General features: G+C 38.2%; 3 protein-coding genes across 3 annotated transcripts in view; 1 reads left to right on the top strand and 2 right to left on the bottom strand.

Annotated features, from left to right (window-relative positions):
• The window catches only part of Tnks (tankyrase), a 44,337-nt gene extending 37,193 nt beyond the window's left edge, over window positions 1-7,144 (bottom strand). Inside the window, exons 1-2 of the mRNA XM_071592942.1 lie at window positions 6,952-7,144; window positions 6,262-6,486 (exon numbers count right to left, since the gene is read on the bottom strand). Coding sequence (XP_071449043.1) covers window positions 6,262-6,486; window positions 6,952-7,144 — 418 coding nt within the window. The remainder of the gene's footprint in view (window positions 1-6,261; window positions 6,487-6,951) is intronic.
• Window positions 7,145-8,000: 856 nt separating this feature from the next.
• Window positions 8,001-8,861, bottom strand: LOC139693513 (galactoside alpha-(1,2)-fucosyltransferase 2-like). Its single transcript, XM_071591701.1, has one exon. It carries the CDS (start codon window positions 8,859-8,861, stop codon window positions 8,001-8,003), a length of 861 nt encoding a protein of 286 aa, XP_071447802.1.
• A 1,757-nt stretch (window positions 8,862-10,618) lies between these two features.
• The window catches only part of Ide (Insulin degrading metalloproteinase), a 42,476-nt gene continuing 33,893 nt past the window's right edge, over window positions 10,619-19,201 (top strand). Inside the window, 3 exon segments of the mRNA XM_071592931.1 lie at window positions 10,619-10,800; window positions 10,937-11,118; window positions 12,148-12,355. Coding sequence (XP_071449032.1) covers window positions 10,736-10,800; window positions 10,937-11,118; window positions 12,148-12,355 — 455 coding nt within the window. The 5' untranslated portion in view covers window positions 10,619-10,735.

Raw genomic sequence — 19,201 nt, 5'->3', positions numbered from 1 at the left:
GGGACAATATAGATTTAGATGAATAAACTTGTATTTTTAATTTTCTGAATAAATTCCAGGAAATTTTTGATCAAGGTAGTATGTAAATATTAAGTCCTGTATTTGCCCTCAAGAAATGGTTTAATTTGGCGTAAATGAGGGCTATTGCTATTCTAGGATGAAGTTTATTCAATTTAAAGGTGTACATAAATTTTTAAATAAATACAAAAGTAAATAATTATCTTTTCAAAATTCAACTATAATATGACTTGATAGAATGCAGCTAGAGGTTCATGAACCAACAACAATGCTGGTCCACATCACATATCATAATAGGGGTTTAGTAAACAATGAAAGGAATTTGCTCCACGACAACTGTCTCATTTGGATTTTCAGCTGATTTCCAGGACACATTCTGAGTTGCTGGCCAGGAAACTGCTATAAAATTCATAAATATTGAAATATTAGAGCTTCCTTCCATGTATGATTTAAATATTGGAAAGACTGACGAACTCTTGGGAGACTCTCAGCAATGGTAATACCTTACTTGGGGGCATAAATGTACAGCTTGGCAAATTTTCCATTTCAATGCCTCTCTTACCTTAAAATGTCAACAATTGTATGAAATATACCTTGCCTAAAAATGAAGATACAAGGAGGCATAATTGAAGACAGCTCTTTTATGATACTATATTTGAAAAGAGGAATATTTGCATTGTTCTGTAAGTACTTCAATTGGTAGCAATGTATTTCTTCATAAAAGATGCAAAAATATATATTGAAATAAATGCATTCGATCAGTTTCCCCATGACAATAACAATCCATTTTGTACTGTGTGTATACATGTGCTGAAGGTTCATCAAGAAAATTTATGGATTAAAATTTTGTTTATTTTCCCTCATTCTCTGGAAAGAAGGCTCATAATTTTAATTTACAACAACCAAGTCCATACCTGTAAAGCATTTATAAATGACTTCATTTTCTTGAGTGTTGTATTGCTTTGCTGTAATAACTAAGTGAGTGCAATATTCCTCAGAAGGAGGTTCCGGGCATCTGGATTAATTTCTTCGCAGTCTCCCCATAAAGCACTTAGGGGTAACAAGTGTGACTTTGTGGGTATTTGTAAGTTCTGGAATACAGGCCCTGGCAATAGTATCAATTTCCTTGTAAACTTGGGAAATATCCCTGTGTAAATGTGATGGCTCTAATATTTTCAATGTGTGTCTGATCACTGGTGAGGGATTAACTTTCCTAAAAAAATCATCACACAAATTTCTATTTCCCCTTCCCTTTTTTACTTTCACAGTAGTCTAAAAAACCTTTTGCAGCTTTAGGAAATATTATTTAATATAATCAGTCTAAAAAAGAGGCCATTAGAAGCTTAATTTGTCCTTTCCATTGACTACCATGTAGTAGTAGTAGTTTTTACTATTAGAGTAATTTGAAAGTTTTATCTTGCACAAACAAGATTCAACATTTCTATTAATTTTTTTAAACAGAAGAAACAAAGAAGGGATAGTGGAATAAACACCACCTTATTTAAGGGGAGAATGAAATTAATAAGTGAAAATAAATGAAGAAAAAAGGGAGAAGCCAGGTAAGAAGGAGCTGAAGGTTTGTTCTTTCTTTACATTTGGCAGAGGTGAGGTAGACAAAGCAGTTGACAAGAAAAGAATGCGGAGTGAGAATGTTACAAAACACTGTGGAATAATACAGGAGAATTAACCTCTTAAAATGAAATGTTGAGGTCTGGTTGGATGTAGGCTCAAACTCTCAACTCTGAATTAATTTTACACTCTGAAATTGTTGCAGTGAAATGCACATTAGTGGATGACTCCATTAAAAGTTACTGCTGCGGCATCTCCCGCAGTTTTTTGGAATTTGTTAAGTCACATTAGTCCATAGTCTTACATGTAGAGATGAATAGAACAGCATGACAGATCCCCGTGTTTGGGCCATTGAACGAGCCGATTATTGAAATAGCAGTCGTTTACCATTTAGGGTAAATTTTGGATGCGTACAGACTGAACATCACTGCATTTCTCAGGTTCGTCCAATATGACAGAATCTGTCACCCCAAACTTCATGGGGATCGGGATGGTGCGGTGGCTAACATACAGGCTTCCCACCCTGAGAGCCTGGGTTCGAATCCTGATGACAGATATTTTTCAATGGCATCCCGATCCCTACTTGAGGTACTTTGTGGAAAGCACTTCAAGTGAGTATGACATCCATCGGATGGGACGTTAAACTGCAGACCCCTTCGTGCCTTTTGAAAAGAGTAGGGTAATGCTGAGTTTCTCTCCACCCTTCCTTTCCCATCCATCCCTAATGGCACAAATGACCTCAGCTGTTGGTCGTCTCCCATAAAAACTACTATTACTAAACTTATCTTATAGGCCTCATTAAGAATATGCAGGTAGTGTATGAGATCCCAGTGAAAAAATGCCTCATTCGGGAAATTGAGAAGGTTCACCACCAGGCAGCCCGTGTCGTTAAAAACTCAGACGATAAAACGAAAAGCTTCACTGAAATGCTTCTTGTGTTGGGTTGGGAATCATCAGAAGAAAGACGATTCAATGCTAGGTTGAACTTACTAAATTCAGATCCGCATGTTTCAGCACTGTGGTTTTGAAAATTATTCGCACTCTAACATACGGACTTTGCACTCGATCATTGGTTGCTTGGATCATGCGTATAAAATTCAGGAAATAGATAAATAGATGCAAAATCTAGCAGACTTAAGGACTCCTTCCCATGGACAATATGGGATAGAACTGAAAGGTTATAGATATCAAAATTCAACTTACCAACCTCAGTGTCTAGGGAATAATAAGTTATACTCAATTGCATGCACTTTCACTAACCTTGTGTATTTTGTTGTCAAAGTCCTTCCTGCATGAACGAATTAGAATACCATTAAATAATGCAGTGCTCCTAACAGTATTGCCTGCCCTACGTTGTCTGTTCTTAAGTTTCCCCTTCCATCCCTTGAATCTCTATGGGTAGACCCTCCAACTACCTGCAGCATTGGGTTACATTCCATACTGGTGTCCTCAAGGGAGGAGACTGTTGTATGCTGCAGGTCCACGTGGTAGTGGAATTTTGCCTTCTTACTTTTCAAATTCTAGCTAGCACGTTATTGGATAAATATTTTACTGCATCCCAAGAAGCAATTGTTTATTAGTTGAAAGTAAATGTATTTGCATGCATGTCAGATGAAAGGATTTTTGCATGAATGTATACCCCACTGCGGGTATACGCTTGCATGGATGTGTTAATTTTGCATTTGGTTTATTCTCTTTAAGGGTGGTGACCTTACACTCCCCACCATATGATCTTACGGAGGCTTGCAAGGTATTATGTAGACGTAGATCTTCCTTAGGCAAAATCTACCATCATTAATGTGAATCAGATGATATGGTACATGAGTGAATCAAGTGAAATCCTTGAAAGAGAACTCAAAATTTCAAAATGTTGTCCCACTGCCCTGTTAATTGGCATAAATGATAACCATGGTTTGATAAGCATACCATAGTTAGCAATATTATGTCAGAAAGCAACAATATGGTTCAACAATAGTGTAAACATTACAGATGCATTTGCAACATGCACCAAAGTGGATCATCTCATTTGCTTGTTGAGAGGTTACGAGGAGAAACATTGAAATTCGGCGATGCATGAAAGTTGGTGATTCACCTCTGTCACTCCAACAAGTTTTACTGTGAACTATGCAGTTTCTAAACAGCATTACTTCTCTAAGAAATTCCCCTTGACCAGGTCAGGCACACCAAGTATTGACACCATTTGTGTTAGTAGCAGTTAATTCCATACCATTTCAAGAGTTAATGTGAAACTTCTGCGTGCTGGAATATTTCTATTGCACAGAGTAGTTTGTGCAACAATATGTGTGTGTTGGTACAACTGAAAAATCTATAGTCTGCAATGACCAAGGTCGTCGACCAAATTCAGTCAACTGTTTACCTTCACTAATTTCTTAGCAACTGAAAAGTTCATGATCCTTGCTTTGCATTTAAGATATAAAAGAACCATAAACACAGTGATCAACCCAAAGGTCGGTTTGGTAGATGATGGTAAAGTTCACCCAGTACTTAGCCTGACGGCATGTGAAATTCACACATCAGGGTAGGGGGGGCCAGTTCATTTCCCTATGCTGGTTGTGGCTTCCCAGTGAGGTCTGGTACCCAAAAAATCACATAGCTTGGGTGGAGCTGCAGGTGTCCAAAGACTTACCCGGGAATCAAACTCCAGTCCAATGCTCTACCCCAGGACTACCATGACCCACTCTACCATACCACAGCATTTAAGATATTATTATTAGGTAATCTACTGGTTAAGGTAGGTTTTTGGATGGACAAAGCTGCAAAATAAATATTTTGTGACTACTAATAAAACACAAAATCCAGTATCCGACTCTACATCAGGTCCTTCTTCATCTCCGAGTACTTTCTTCCTCCCTTCATCCCATCCAACATTCCTATCCTACTCCTTCCCTTTCCTCATTTGCCTAACATTCTCCCCTCTATCACAGTCTTCAACATTCCACTGCCGGTCACTACCCCCTTCATCCACTTTTCCTGCCTCCATAGGATTGCTCCCAACAAACCCCTCTCTTCGCCCACCATACCAAGTACTTCCTCATTTGTTTTCTTCTCTGTCCATTTCACCTTCTCCATTCTTCTCCAAACCCACATTTCAAAAGCCTCCAATCTACATCCATCCTCCTGATTCAATGCCCACGTTTCCGCGCTGTATATAGCTATGCTCCATATCAAAGTTTTTACGTGTCTTTCCTTAATATCCTTACGCAACGTCCCTCTCATCAACTCCCGCCTCCATGTGAAAGCTTCTTTACCTAGCGCAATTCTTCTCCTTACATCCCTACTACTTTGACCGTGTTGGTCCAAAATACTTCCAAGATACGTTAACTGTTCTTCCTGCTCTAGTTTTTGCCCTCATATTTTAATGTTTAGCTTAGCATTTTTCTTTCTAGAAATCGCATAACCTTTGTTTCATTATTATTGTTTTTCATCCCATATCTGTCGCACTGAATTTCCAACTCACTCAGCAATGCTTGCAACCCCTTGACTGACTGACAAACTAAAGCTTGGTCATCAGGCAAACCTAACTGATTTAATGAATTCCCCGCCCACTTTCATTCATACCTCCAGCTCTTCCCATGCCTCTTTAATCATTTCCTCTGCATACAGGTTGAACAGCAACGGTGATAATGGGCAACCCTGCCTTACACCTCTTCCTAACACTGCCCAACCGGACTCCCCGTTTCCCACCCACACCTGAGCAGTCTGAGACATGTACAGGTTGCGGATTAGCCTCCTTTCCCTCCAATCTATTCCTATTTTCTGCAATATACTTATTAGTTTTCCCCAATTCACTCTAACAAACGCTTTTTCGAAATCTACGAAACAGGCAAAAACCTCCTGGTTGTACTCTATATTCCTCTCGATTAATAATCTCATCACTGCAATGGCATCACATGTACCTCTCCCCTTCCTAAACCCAAATTGATCATTCCCTAAATAATCATTAGCCTTACTCTCTATCCTTTTGTTTATGATCCTGAAAACAACTTTACCTATGTGGGATATCAAACTTATTGTCCGGTAGTCCTCACATGATGTAGCCTCCACCTTTTTTAGAATAGGAACTAAAACTGATCTCACAAAGTCTTCCGGCCAGATTCCTTCCTCATAAATACTACGAATCAGCCCATATGGCCTCTTCCTCCCACATTTTCCTAAACATTTCAATAGTTCTGCGGGAATGTTATCCACCCCCACGGCATTAATTCGTTTCATCTCCCTTAATGCCCTTTCTAATTCTTTTACTTAAAAATAACCATTCACTCAAATTCCACGATTTTTGTACGTCCATCTTTGCTAGTACAAATTCAATTTTGTGCGACTGCTTTTTACAGTACACATGATTGTGTACTTGGAGCATGGAAATTTGTTTGTACATTTAGAAGTCCAAATATTTTCCTGATGTTGACTCAGACCAACTGCATTATGCGTTGCATTAACCAGGGCAGTAAAGTGCTTCCTATATTTACCAATCTTGCAGCCACCATACCAATTACCCATAACCATGGCCTTCAGTAATGTCATAGGTCTCTGGGGGTCAAGACACCATAGCACGATGAAATAACAGACTGGTAATAGGGCCTATCAGTCTCTCTTATAGAGGCCTTCCACCAAGGCTATACCTTCAAAAATATGTTTAGTATACTCAAAACTAACCTATGCAAACATCCACTTTCCCTTTTATTGCTGCTTCGTGGAGAGGCGTAAATATCCAATTATCCTTCGTGTTAGGGTCTGCACCTGCTCGAAGAAGCAGACGAACCACATCTGCATGCCCAAACGAGCAGGCATTATGCAATGGGTGAAGTCCTCCGTCATCCCTCGCTTGAATCGAAGCCCCCGCTCCAAGTAGATATTCGACGACGTCCCTCCGACCATAGCCTGAAAATTAAAACCTTTGGCTAATATGCTGCACTCACACAAATCTCCATGCAGTTTATAAAACTTGGAAAATTGTTCTATCGACATTATATCTCTCCAGAAACCTTTATCAAAAGATTTGTTACGGTAATTCATTTTGTGAGCATGATTTGGTCAACGATAATTGTTCACTTGTAAACCAAAATATGAACCATTCTAAATACTTGGCAATTAACTGAAAAATTAGAAGTCAGTTTCACTTCCTGTGGCTCTTTCGCGACAACAACTTATGAACTTGACACTTCAACATCAAGATTAAGGTCAAAATAAAGTTACAACAGCGAACTTAATGGAACAGAATACTTTCGCGGATATTAATCATGAAAACGAGCATAACATAGCCTAACATTTGCCAACTGTTTATAAATACGTGGGCGAGAGAATGCAAAAATCAACAAAAAGAAAACTGCTTAGTGTTCAACGTACCAGCAGCAAAATGCAGTGGAGTAGACTTTCTTCCAGCAGTATCCCTGGCATTAACACTTTGAGGAGTAACTAGTTTTTTAACCCGAGCAATATCACCAGTTTTACAGGCTTCGAAGAGTTCCCTAAGTGGATCACTAGCCGTCGTAGGCTGTGGATCCATTGTCGTCAATATCGCCGACCGACGACTCGCCATCTTCTCATCCTGTTTATCTCATATAATGCGAGAATTCACGAGATTCGTCCACCATCACGTATCTTTGAGTCAAGTGTCAGCTGATTGAAATATATAATGTTCGAAGCTCGAGGAAGGCGAAATTTTCGTCAGATTTTGCCATTTCGTATGAAAATAGAAGAGTTAAATAATGTATTATATATTTATTTGCCAAGTTATGTAAGGACAATGGAAATCAAAATAGTTCGCACAATTAATATCATAGATACTCTAACATATCAATCGGTGGCGAGGTCGTAGAATAAATATAATTACTCTTCAAGAAATACTGTCATGCAATAACAATGTATCGTGGTTTTTAAAATTTATTGTGGTAGTTGTAAAATTTTACAATAAATATATTCATTGTAGGTACATTTAACAGCTGCACGAGGGACACCGCAGATAAAAAAATTACTCTTTAAACATCGAGCTATATAAACAACATTAGATATAACATTCATTTTGAGATCAAAGTTTTACCAAAATTTTCACAAATACATACATCAACATCAAAATTTAATGTGTAACAACTCGATTAGTGTTCCTTACAGAGGTGGACATTTATTCATTACTTCCAAATCTACAAAGACGTGATGTGTACATAAAATCACAGAAAATACTTTTTCAAAACGTCGATATAATTAGAATTAGACATTTAGAACACAAATGATTAAAATTGGACCACACAGGTACAGAAAATTACCTTTTCATTATGCGCCCCTGAGTTCCACATTTGAAAGATTGGAATTTTAAGGTACATACAAAACCATTTGGCACACAATATGACACACATTTACAATTAAGAACACAAAAGCATAAGGTAGTAAATGCTACTTTAATCAAAAATACGCCAGTTAGGTAGCAACTGTGCAACTTTGACCGATGAATGTCGAGAGATGTTATACAACAATGTTTCACCACCAGCTAAAATCGCTCCCCACACCCCAAATGTTCCATAGTCAATGATCGAATGGTTACAAGCTGCCATGATGGCTAAATCCCTGCCTGGTCCTAGAGAGGAGCCAGGAGTCCCACTCACCACAAACACATCCCCATTAGAGGTAGCCAAATGGTGCTGGCACCAGCGGGCCTCATCACTGACAACCACAAACGCGACATTCTTATATTTCTTCCGAAAATAGTCCATGGCACGATGAAAGTACTCAGGACCGGCTAGATGCATTTGCCTAGTCCTCCACAGATAATTTCGATAATCGGTCCGCCGCACATGGATCCCAACAAACGTAATAGATGCTACTGATGGAAATGCAATACTTTTCCTCCGACTTGCAATTGAGTCCAGAACTTTCCTGCTAGCTTCTTCCAAGGGACCTCGGAACTTGAACTCTTCTCTAATGTCATACTTATCAGCAAGCACTAGATCAGGCATCACAACAAACCTAGGCAAGAGGACACTGGTTTGCATGGATTCGTTTGACTCGAGAAAACTGGAGAGGCTATACCTATCAACGACAGCGCCCCATCTTATGATACAGTGAGATATCCTAGTAAGACTTGGAATGCTCAGGTGAGTGAACACCTGATCTAGTGACCGACGGAGGCAACGAGGGACATAAGGTTCCAGCCCTGTGGTGCGTGCCACTGCCCACACAGAAGCATATTCCCACATCTGGTTTCCAAGCCGGCCTCCTTGGGCAACTGTAACAATACCTTCCTGTGGGCAACGTAGCCTCATCTTACGCCGTTGGTTTCCCGACGATGGCCATCTCATAGGCTGCATATTGAAACTGCACAACGATTGCTCATAATCACCTACATATTTAAGGGTCTTTGTAGCTTGGCTGGTTTCATACAATGGAAAAATAAATAGGTGTACAAAGAGAATTGTACACACAGCAAATATTAGGGCAGGCATCAATAGATTCTGATTTGGTGTCACCATGCTTAGCAGTTGTACATTCCTTCGCTTTAAGCTAGCTTAATGAAGCATTTATTTTATACAAAGCCATTCTGTGAGTAAAAGAGGGCTTACATAAGTTGTCACAATGTCAAGGTACAATTTCTGTTGCCGAGGCAACTTTGCTGTTTCAGAACCTTACATGCTTCAAAACTTCATGGATAAATTCAATGCACAAGCTATCAGATCAACCCAAGTTTCATGCAACTTAAATTCAGGCAAATATTTAGTACATTCAAATCACTCATCCTTAAAATATAAAATTGTGTCCAAACACAATTTTGATCCAAAAAAATGTGTGAAAACACTTTGTACTTTATACCAATTGCTTTGTTATGACAGCACATATTCGACATGAACATATGCGTCATGTTTACAGTTCTATTCTAAAGCGTGGAGTTGGCTTGTGCTCAAAGCAGTTCCAATGATGGAGATGTTATTGATCTCACAAAAATAATTTTATTCTAAACAATTACAGTGCATTATAATGTCTATGAATGATATCCAGTGTCATGCAAATATCAGCTTAAAATAAATATATCGTCGAAGTTTCTACTGGTTTAAATGAACGCTTGAAGTGATGATACCAGCATAGCGTTTGCGGATGTTGCTTGCATATACAGGTTCGGTGCCACTAGCAGCATTCCGGCGTACCTCCGTCCCATACGTGGTCAATGTTTCCACTAGGTCTACTTTCCACGGATAAATCCATGCCGACGGTTACTCAAAGTAAAGCGCTTTAGAAGCCATATAAAAAAGGTGACAACCACTACCCTTAACCGTGTCCTACACTTTCCTAACTACTACCTTAGATTAATAATACATGTAGATGGCACATTCCCTGGGCTAAGGATGCTAGTGATGTGAGGCAACCATGACGAGCCCGAATAGCATGTGACATTGGGCAAAAAGTGGCGGCGTTTGAAAATTGTAATGATCAATTAAACCGTTTTAGTGGATAGAAGGTGCACAAATAATAATAGCAACTGCTTATGTTTGCGTGTATGAATATGATATACGTGTGTATAAATAAGTCGACGATCCTGGGGTATTTTCCTGATCAAATATTCTTTATTTGAAAGAAGTTATTTTTTCAGTCATTTATGTGAATTCGATGGTTCCTGGTTCTACTTTGGAAATGCCCGGTCATTTAATAATTAATGTTTGTATATTTTTACTGTACTGCCAGTTTCAATGCATAGGAGATATCATCAGATATAATACAATATCTTGAGGATATTACATAAGAATCGAAACCAGTGATATAGTTTAGTTTTGAGGATTTATACAAAGGATTTTGGGATTAGTATTTTATCTCCGAATGTATAGCATTGTATTGAGTGCACCTTTTTTATTTGGTATCTATCCATTTTAACAATTAATTGATCATTACAATTTTCAAACACCGCCATCTTTCGCCTTATGTCACGTGATATTATGGCTCCTCATGTTTGCCTTCCGTCACACGGTCGACGGTATGTGCTGTCCATTCATATTTAAAAAAAAACAAAACTTGGACAAAAGGCTCACGTTAAGCGCCGCAATGCGCTAATGGAGTAATTTCAGATAAATTGCCAAGTTATACCATGCTGTGATGTACTTTATTTTGTGTTTTAATCGTGTTTTTACTGATATAATTTAGAGCACCTTGAATGTTAATTTTCAACAGTAGAGTATTAGTTCACTGCTATCGAGCAGTCTACCCGTCCCGTTTCTGGTATGAACCTAAAAGCTTTTCTCACCGAAATGGTTTTATTTGTTGAATAACATTCTCTATTTTCCCAAAAATGAGGCCAAGTAATAGTACATGGTAATTTATATGTAGCATTTATTAAAGGTTAATTTTGTTTCAGGATTTTTAGCAGATATAACAGCAGTAAAATGGTGGGTGTAAAAAGACGTGTTGATGATATTATAAAGTCGGCGGAGGATAATCGGTTGTACCGGGGACTTATTCTTGAAAACAAGATGAAGGTACTCCTTGTGAGTGACATTGGTACAGACAAATCTGCCGCTTCTATTGATGTCAACATCGGTAAGAAATCTTGTTTTGTAAATGACTCTTGATGACGTAAATTGACTCTTTGAATCGGACCTTATCTTGTTTAGAGGCGTCTTAAGTCTTAGCAAATGTTTTGTTACTTGTGCAGACCATTTGTATTGCGTGTACTGGAAGAGTATAGACTATCTGAGGTAGAAGAGTGAGGGTTTCATGATCACTTACAAAATTTATTTTTGGATACCGTATCAAGACATCTTGTTAAGAAATGAATTTCTGAAAAAGTATTTTCAATCCCTAATTTATTCTGAAGCTAAATGTAACTCGTAGTCATATAGTGTTTTGTTATTAGGAAATATATCTATATTCAGTCTTTGTTCATTGAAAACCTTGTTATTCAAAGATATATTTCTTTGTAGCAAAACAATATTTAACAGTACAACAATCCTCTCTTTATCACCGCATATTTTTCCTCCCTTCATTCTGTCCAACATCCCTATCCTTTCCCTGTCCTTTCCTCATTTGCCTAACACCTCAACCCTCTATCACTGTCTTCCACATCCCACTGCCAATCAATATGCTTTGTATCCATTTTTCCTATTTCCTAATGATTTCTCCCAACAATCCCCTCATATCTCCCACCATGCCCATTACTTGCTCACTTGTTTTTCTTTGTATCCATTGCAGCTTTTCCTTCCTTCTCCAAACCTATATTTCAAAAGACTCCAATCTACACTTATCTTCCTGTTTCAACAACCATATTTCCGCACTGTACAAAACCATGCTTCACATCAAAGTCTTAACCAATTGTTGCTAACATCCTTACTGAATTTCCCTGTCAACAAATCCCTTGTCCTGGTAAAAGCTTCTTTACGAAATTCAATTCTTCATCTTATGTCTTTACTGGATTGACATCCTCCATCTAAAACCCTGCCAAGATATGTATAATGCTCCACCCGCTGTAGTTTTTTCCCTCCTCTTTTAATGTTTAAATTAGCCTTCCTCTTTCTCGAAAACCTCATAACCATTGTCAATCCAATTCTAGAATTTCTATTTAATTTGTAGGACACATGAGTGATCCACCAGAGCTACCAGGATTGGCTCATTTTTGTGAGCACATGCTGTTTCTAGGAACTGAAAAGTACCCATCAGAGAATGAGTATAGCAAATTTCTATCAGAGCATGGTGGAAACTGTAATGCTTGTACCTCCTCTGATCACACAACATATTACTTTGATGTGGTTCCTGAACATCTCGATGGTGCTTTGGATAGGTAAGAAATTGAAATTTGTTTAGTGCATTATGTGCAAGACTATAAAAAAATTAAAATGAAAATTCTCTCCATTCAACAAATTAACCTTTATAGAGTATTGGGGCTTGCAATGAAACAAATGTTCCCAGAATGTTTAGCCTTCTTAGAAAATGAAGATAATGGAAAAAGATTGAGTTAATTAGTTCAGGGGAATGCATTATTTTTTAAAGTCTCTGGTTGAACAGTCCCTGGATATAGTTGGGTGTGCTGCCATTTATGGGATGGGTAGAAAGAGGAGCCTACTTGTGATTGAGGTGGAGGGGAAGCTGACCTTGATTTGTTTCCATAAATTGTGATCTATAAAGGTGTGGTAGTGTCTGGAAGCTGTGGGAATACTGCTAATAGCGTCATTCACCCTAATACTGCTGAATTGCTTAAGAGCAAGCAGCTCAGGGTTGCAGTGTTCTCCATCCCTTTTCTTTCAAAATTAAGGAGGGAAGTATGTGAAATCATAGCATGTTGGAAATACTTTAAAGCATTCGCCCGTAAATGATTCATCCATCTACTGGAGACATTTGATGTAGAAAGACATAAGCATGCCTAATATTGTGATTGCTAGTATTTCTGTTTGGCTCACATGGGCAATAAATGTAATTTGTGACAATTGACAATCTAATTAAATTTTTTTGTGCAATGGGATTATCCAAATCTATATCTTATAATGAATGGCATTTGGGAGCAATGACATTCCACTTTCTTATTTTTGAAGCCGATTTTACTACTTTGTTTTTCTAGTCTATCATTTTGATATGATGTTACACCTTATTTCTGCTCCACAGTAATGTATTGTTTTATTTTTAGTATATAATTTTCTATCGTGTAAGTTGATTTAGATGCTGCAATTTCTTGTGTTATGAGTCTACTTCTTCAAGATTAAAGTTTTTCTTGACTTAGCTCTTTTGAGTAATTCATATTTTTTCTATTTGTACACATTTACATCTTATTTTAATGAAGAGAGAAAAATAAAACTTTTATTGCATAAGTGATTGTTGATTGTAATGCTGATCATAATAAAAAATGAATGATAAACTTAGCTAGGGCTAATATAAAATAATTGTTAAAGGATAACTTCGAGATTTTTTAAACTTCAGGGTGCGGCACTTATCTCCGGACAAATTGAAATTTGTCCCGAGATGAGCGCCAAGGCAAGGAAGCGTCATTCAAGGAAACACTCAGGGGCTGATTTTAGAGGAATTTTGCAAAATTTCGCAAATTTGCAAAATTTGAAGAATGTCATGGAACAGTGGATGGTAACTGTGGCCTCGGGGAGACAATATGTCTTTCAACAGGATGCTGCACCAGCTCATATGGGTCATTTAGTCCAAAACTGGCTCTCAGATAGCATTGAAATTTGTTGTCTCAGGCGTAACTTTGTGGAATTTGCATAACATATTGAAATGTAATGAAATAATTGACTTTGTAATTCCACACACTTTATTTAAAAACACACGACCCAGGTTTCGACGTTGAACGTCATCATCAGGTGGTCCTCATAGAAGCACGCTGGCTATATATACCTTCTGATCATAGGAGGGGGGGGTTGGTCAGAGAGGGAGGTCGGAGGGGTAAAAAGGTTACAATGTAGCTGGGAAGAAAAGAGAATTACATTTTTGATTTAGAAGAGTGGTAGGTCTAGGAGTGGGGAGTGGGAGGGATACAAAATTTCGTTGGCAAGATCATCTTTCCAACGGACACATTTCAAAATTTCTAACTGCTCCAAAGCATCGAGCCTTTGACCTTTTTCTTCAAAATGAATAATTTTTGTCACAAAGTCACTTTTGTGATCACTTTCGATGAGGTGTTTTGCAAAGAGGGATGTTATGTTCTTATTTTTTACACATGTTTGGTGTTCTTTAATCCTTTCTTTAAATTTCCGTCCTGTTTGTCCAATATACTTTGTGCTACAATCCGAGCACTTTAACTCATACACTCCACTCCTCTCGTTTTCGGGGACTTTGTCTTTAGTGTGAGAGATCAGGTTCTTAAGGCATGAACGACTGTAAAAGGCACATTTAATTTTTTCTTTAGGTAAACTTTTAATTACTTTTTGAGAAATAGTCCCAAGATATAGTATTCTCCGCCATTTGGCAGTGGGATCTTTTACATGTTCGGGGTTGTAAATGTGGCTTAAGGCTATTTTTGTAAGTTTATTCCGGTAAAGTTTATTTATTAGATCTTCTGAATACCCATTGTTTACTGCTAACGTTTTAATTACATTAAGTTCCTTATTTACATTGAATTTTGACATAGGGATAGCGGTCAAACGGTGGATCATTGCATGAAATGCCGAAAGCTTTTGGGTGAAGCAATGCCTTGAAGAGGAATTAATTAATTGGTCTGTATACATTTCTTTCCTAAAAATGGAATACTGTAACCCATCTTTGTCTTTAGAAATGGATAGGTCGAGGAAATTCAGGGAACCTTTTTCCTCTTTTTCACACGTGAATTGTACATTAGAATTGATAGAATTTAGATGTGCTAGAAACTGATCTAGTTGCCTATCAGAACCTGTCCACACACAGAAGACATCGTCTACATATCTTAACCAACAAAATACATTATTAATGAGAGGGTAGGCTGAGGAGAACAAAACTTTTTCAAAATTGTCCATATACATATCGGCCAGGAGTGGGGACAAGGGCGAGCCCATGGCTAAACCATTGGGTTGTTGGAAATAGGTACCTGTAATGTAATGTAATGTAAAAATGTAATTCTCTTTTCTTCCCAGCTACATTGTAACCTTTTTACCCCTCCGACCTCCCTCTCTGACCAACCCCCCCCTCCTATGATCAGAAGGTATATATAGCCAGCGTGCTTCTATGAGGACCACCTGATGATGACGTTCAACGTCGAAACCTGGGTCGTGTGTTTTTAAATAAAGTGTGTGGAATTACAAAGTCAATTATTTCATTACATTTCAATAAGCATTGAAATGTTCGGGTCAAAGGAGTTCTGTACCCTGAATAGCCTGGACTTGAACCCCTTCGACTGTTATGTTTACAGCATAGTCGAAAGAGTTACCAATAAGACGAGGCACCCTAATGTTGCATCTCTACGCAATGCTATTGTAACAGCATTCACGAATATGGACAGCGCTGTTTTGAAGAGTGCGTGCGATCGATTCAGGGCAAGATTGGATGTGGTCATTACAGTTGAAGGGGGTTACATTGAGTAATGTTCCTCTTGACAGATAGCAGCACTAATTGAATGTAAAAGGATTTTCATTTGTATTTAAAAAAAATACATATACAACAAAAATATAAACAACAAAAGTTCCATTTGTCCAGATTTCACTGCCATACGCTATATATCACTATTTCATTTTTTTGTCATTATTTTAAATTAAAACAAATTTTTTCTCATGTAAGTCTAGGTGTACCATTATTTTAGCAAAGTAAGGTACATCATAAACTATCCAATGGCACCAAAATGTTCTTCTCCTATATCAATGACAAAATACTCCTCTTCCGATAGCAGTGATCCTTTTTTCTGAGGAAACTGAATTCATGCAGAGGGATAACTTACAAAAATGATGCAAGTACTCAATAGTATCAATTCAATTTCTTGTAATTGCTAATATTCAGGGGGTACTTTACCATTTCTATATTAAGAAGTTCTGTGCCCACCAGTAAAAATCTCTGTAGTTTTAAAGCGGTTTTGGGAAATTTGACTTATGGTAACCTTCACAGAATTGCAGGAGATGTCGTGAAAGTAACTTTTTTATGGAGTCATCTGCTAACATGCATTCAAACACAGGATTTTCAAGATGTAAAAATCATTTGCCTTGACGAGGATCTCTCTTATTAATTTCTGAAAATTCTGCATTTTATGGTAGCCATGATAAATATTTATGAGATGCTGCCTAAAAAACAGAAAGTTAGAACAATGTGGGCTCATGTTGAACAGTAAATGAGTCTATAACATTTATAGTGTCAAATATAGCTAAATTGGGAGTATATAATGTGTTTCAAAAGGAAATCAATAGCCTGACAAGAACTAGTTCCCCGAAGCTGTCCAGAACTGATGGAGATGTTACATGCAAATAATAATAGGAGATTTTATAAGGTTATATACTTATGTTGTACTACTAGAAACTTAAAGAAATTGGTAAAATCATATTGAATGAATGTTCAATTTGCTTGGGAGTCAGGGGTGGTAGGAGGCCAGAATGGAATAAATGTTTTCTGCTGCTGAGACTGCAAGATATGTCATACGTATACTACAGTCCTAATAAATGAAAAAGAAAAACTTTGTTCCAATCCACCACTTTATTTCAGGTACAACTAGTTTCGACGCTACGGCGTCATCCTCAGGTACAAAGTTTAAAGTCACAATCATTGTATATATACCCTCTTCAAGAAAGGGTGGGGGAGTTGTGGGAAGAGGGGGCGGGGAGGGGAGTACGGGGGTAGGTACGAAGGAATGTGGGAGAGGGTAGGAAAAACCAGGAAAAGCGTTAGTGAGCGGGGGGGATCGGAAGGTGGGTTAAGAAAGGGGAAAATTTCGTTGGTCGGTTTACTTTGAGTCAGTGGCTAATGGGGATAAAGGTACGGGATAGGAGTCAATGGGAGTTTTGGGAAAGTCAATGGGGGAAGGGATTAGAGGTTCTGTTTTTCTGTTATTGCTAGGAGGCTTCCAGGAGAGGTGATACGTTCTCAAACAGAATGTCATTGAGTAAAGGATGTTTCTTCATTGTTCTCCGGATCTCCAACTCTTCCTTCTTGTCCATCCTCCTCCCTTTTTCTTCACGATGTAGAATTTTGGGGATGAAAACACTGGTGTGATTTTCCTCCCACAGGTGTTTGGCAAAGTCGGATTGGGTCTATTCAGTAGGAAGTGGAATGCGGATAATCTACTTAATATTCCCCTCTCGATAGGAAAATTTAACGAGGAATTGGTGACAATCAAATCTATAGCAACTACAAATGGCTACAGTGAAAAAATGGTGGACAAAATGCTCGGCAATAAACGCTCCATAAGAGCCCAACGGCTACTTTACAATTCAGGGAAAACTGTTAAGGAAAAACTTAAGTGGGTAAAATTGCCCTATTATGGTGTCCCGTCGGAAAAAATTAGCAAATTGTTCCCGAAAGACAAATTCAGAGTTGCTTTCTTCAACAAACAAAATATAAAAATGTTCATAAATAAAACTAAAGATAAAGTTGAGCCACTGGAAAATAGTGGGATATATGAAATGGTTTGCGGGGATGGCAGTGCGAGGTACATCGGGCAGAGTGGTCGAGCGGTGTGGACAAGAGCGGAGGAACACAAGAGGTGCTACAAGTAGTGTAACCTCGCCCAATCCCACTTTGCCAAACACCTGTGGGAGGAAAATCACACCAGTGATTTCATCCCCAAAATTCTACATCGTGAAGAAAAAGGGAGGAGGATGGACAAGAAGGAAGAGTTGGAGATCCGGAGAACAATGAAGAAACATCCTTTACTCAATGACATTCTGTTTGAGAACGTATCACCTCTCCTGGAAGCCTCCCTAGCAATAACAGAAAAACAGAACCTCTAATCCCTTCCCCCATTGACTTTCACAAAACTCCCATTGACTCCTAACCCGTACCTTTATCCCCATTAGCCACTGACTCAAAGTAAACCGACCAACGAAATTTTCTCTTTCTTAACCCACCTTCCAATCCCCTCCGCTCACTAACGCTTTTCCTAGTTTTTCCTACCCTCTCCCACATTCCTTCGTACCTACCCCCGTACTCCCCTCCCCGCCCCCTCTTCCCACAACTCCCCCACCCTTTCTTGAAGAGGGTATAGATGCAATGATTGTGACTTTAAACTTTGTACCTGAGGATGACGCCGTAGCATCAAAACTAGTTGTACCTGAAATAAAGTGATGGATTGGAACAAAGTTTTTCTTTTTCATTTATTAAAATGAACTTCCACAAAGTTGAGGCTGAAACTATTGAGATAACTACAGTCCTATTTAAATATGCCATACAGTGTCAATGTACGTAAGTGTCAGCATACATACATGTGCATAGATATGTGTGCATACATACTTAAGTGCCATTATTGATATGAGTAGCAGAAGGATTGTTCTTTGATGGTAATACGGGAAACTTATAAATTCTAATCCCAGACTTCACTATGCCCTTCAAAACCTGAAACAGAATGTTTCCATGTTTTTTAAACAAACAACACTCAATGGTAATTTTTTCCACTAGTGTCAAACAGTGATGCTTACAATGCAAAAACAGGAGAGTGTGGCATTACCTGACATGTTAAAGCCGCAATTATGTTATGGAAGAGTTTTCATGGATGTTTTATGACAAGGTGTTCACAACTCATAAGATGAGAAGCACACCATAGTGTCCGCAGGCATTAAAAACTTGGAAAACTCCTTGAAAAATGTCAGAAATCTCTTTCATTTTAAGATTCTTTTGGTTTATTTCTAGATTTTACCTAATTTTTTGTTGTAGTATGGAGTGATGCTGGGGCTATCATTGTAGAAATTGTAAACTCAATGAGTCCTGTTATGTTTTGTCGAGACATCATATTTCTGCCCTTAAAATTAAGAAGGTAAATATTTTTGGATATGAGCTCCATGTTACGAGAAAAGAAAGCATTCAACGTCTGTTGGATAATATACCACGTTGACATTGTGTGATACTTTTCCATCTACCCATGAGCGAATCCATTCTCCAACTCTTTTGAATTCAAATTCTCCCTTTTGTTCTTGAGGATTGGCTCAGACTGACTGCATTGGGAAAACCATTAGGAGCCACAGTGCCGCTCCTGATAAACTGATGCCAAGGAAGAAGGGGAACTCCTCTATGGTCTCACTTT

Source organism: Hetaerina americana, unplaced genomic scaffold, assembly GCF_022747635.1.
Source record: "Hetaerina americana unplaced genomic scaffold, ioHetAmer1.1.p SCAF_5, whole genome shotgun sequence".
NCBI classification, from domain to species: domain Eukaryota; kingdom Metazoa; phylum Arthropoda; class Insecta; order Odonata; family Calopterygidae; genus Hetaerina; species Hetaerina americana.
This window is presented reverse-complemented; position numbering and strand designations above follow the sequence as displayed.

Excerpts from the sequence above, each read along its gene's own strand:
- LOC139693513 (XM_071591701.1), bottom strand. The coding sequence starts at position 8,861 with ATGAGGCTACGTTGCCCACAGGAAGGTATTGTTACAGTTGCCCAAGGA.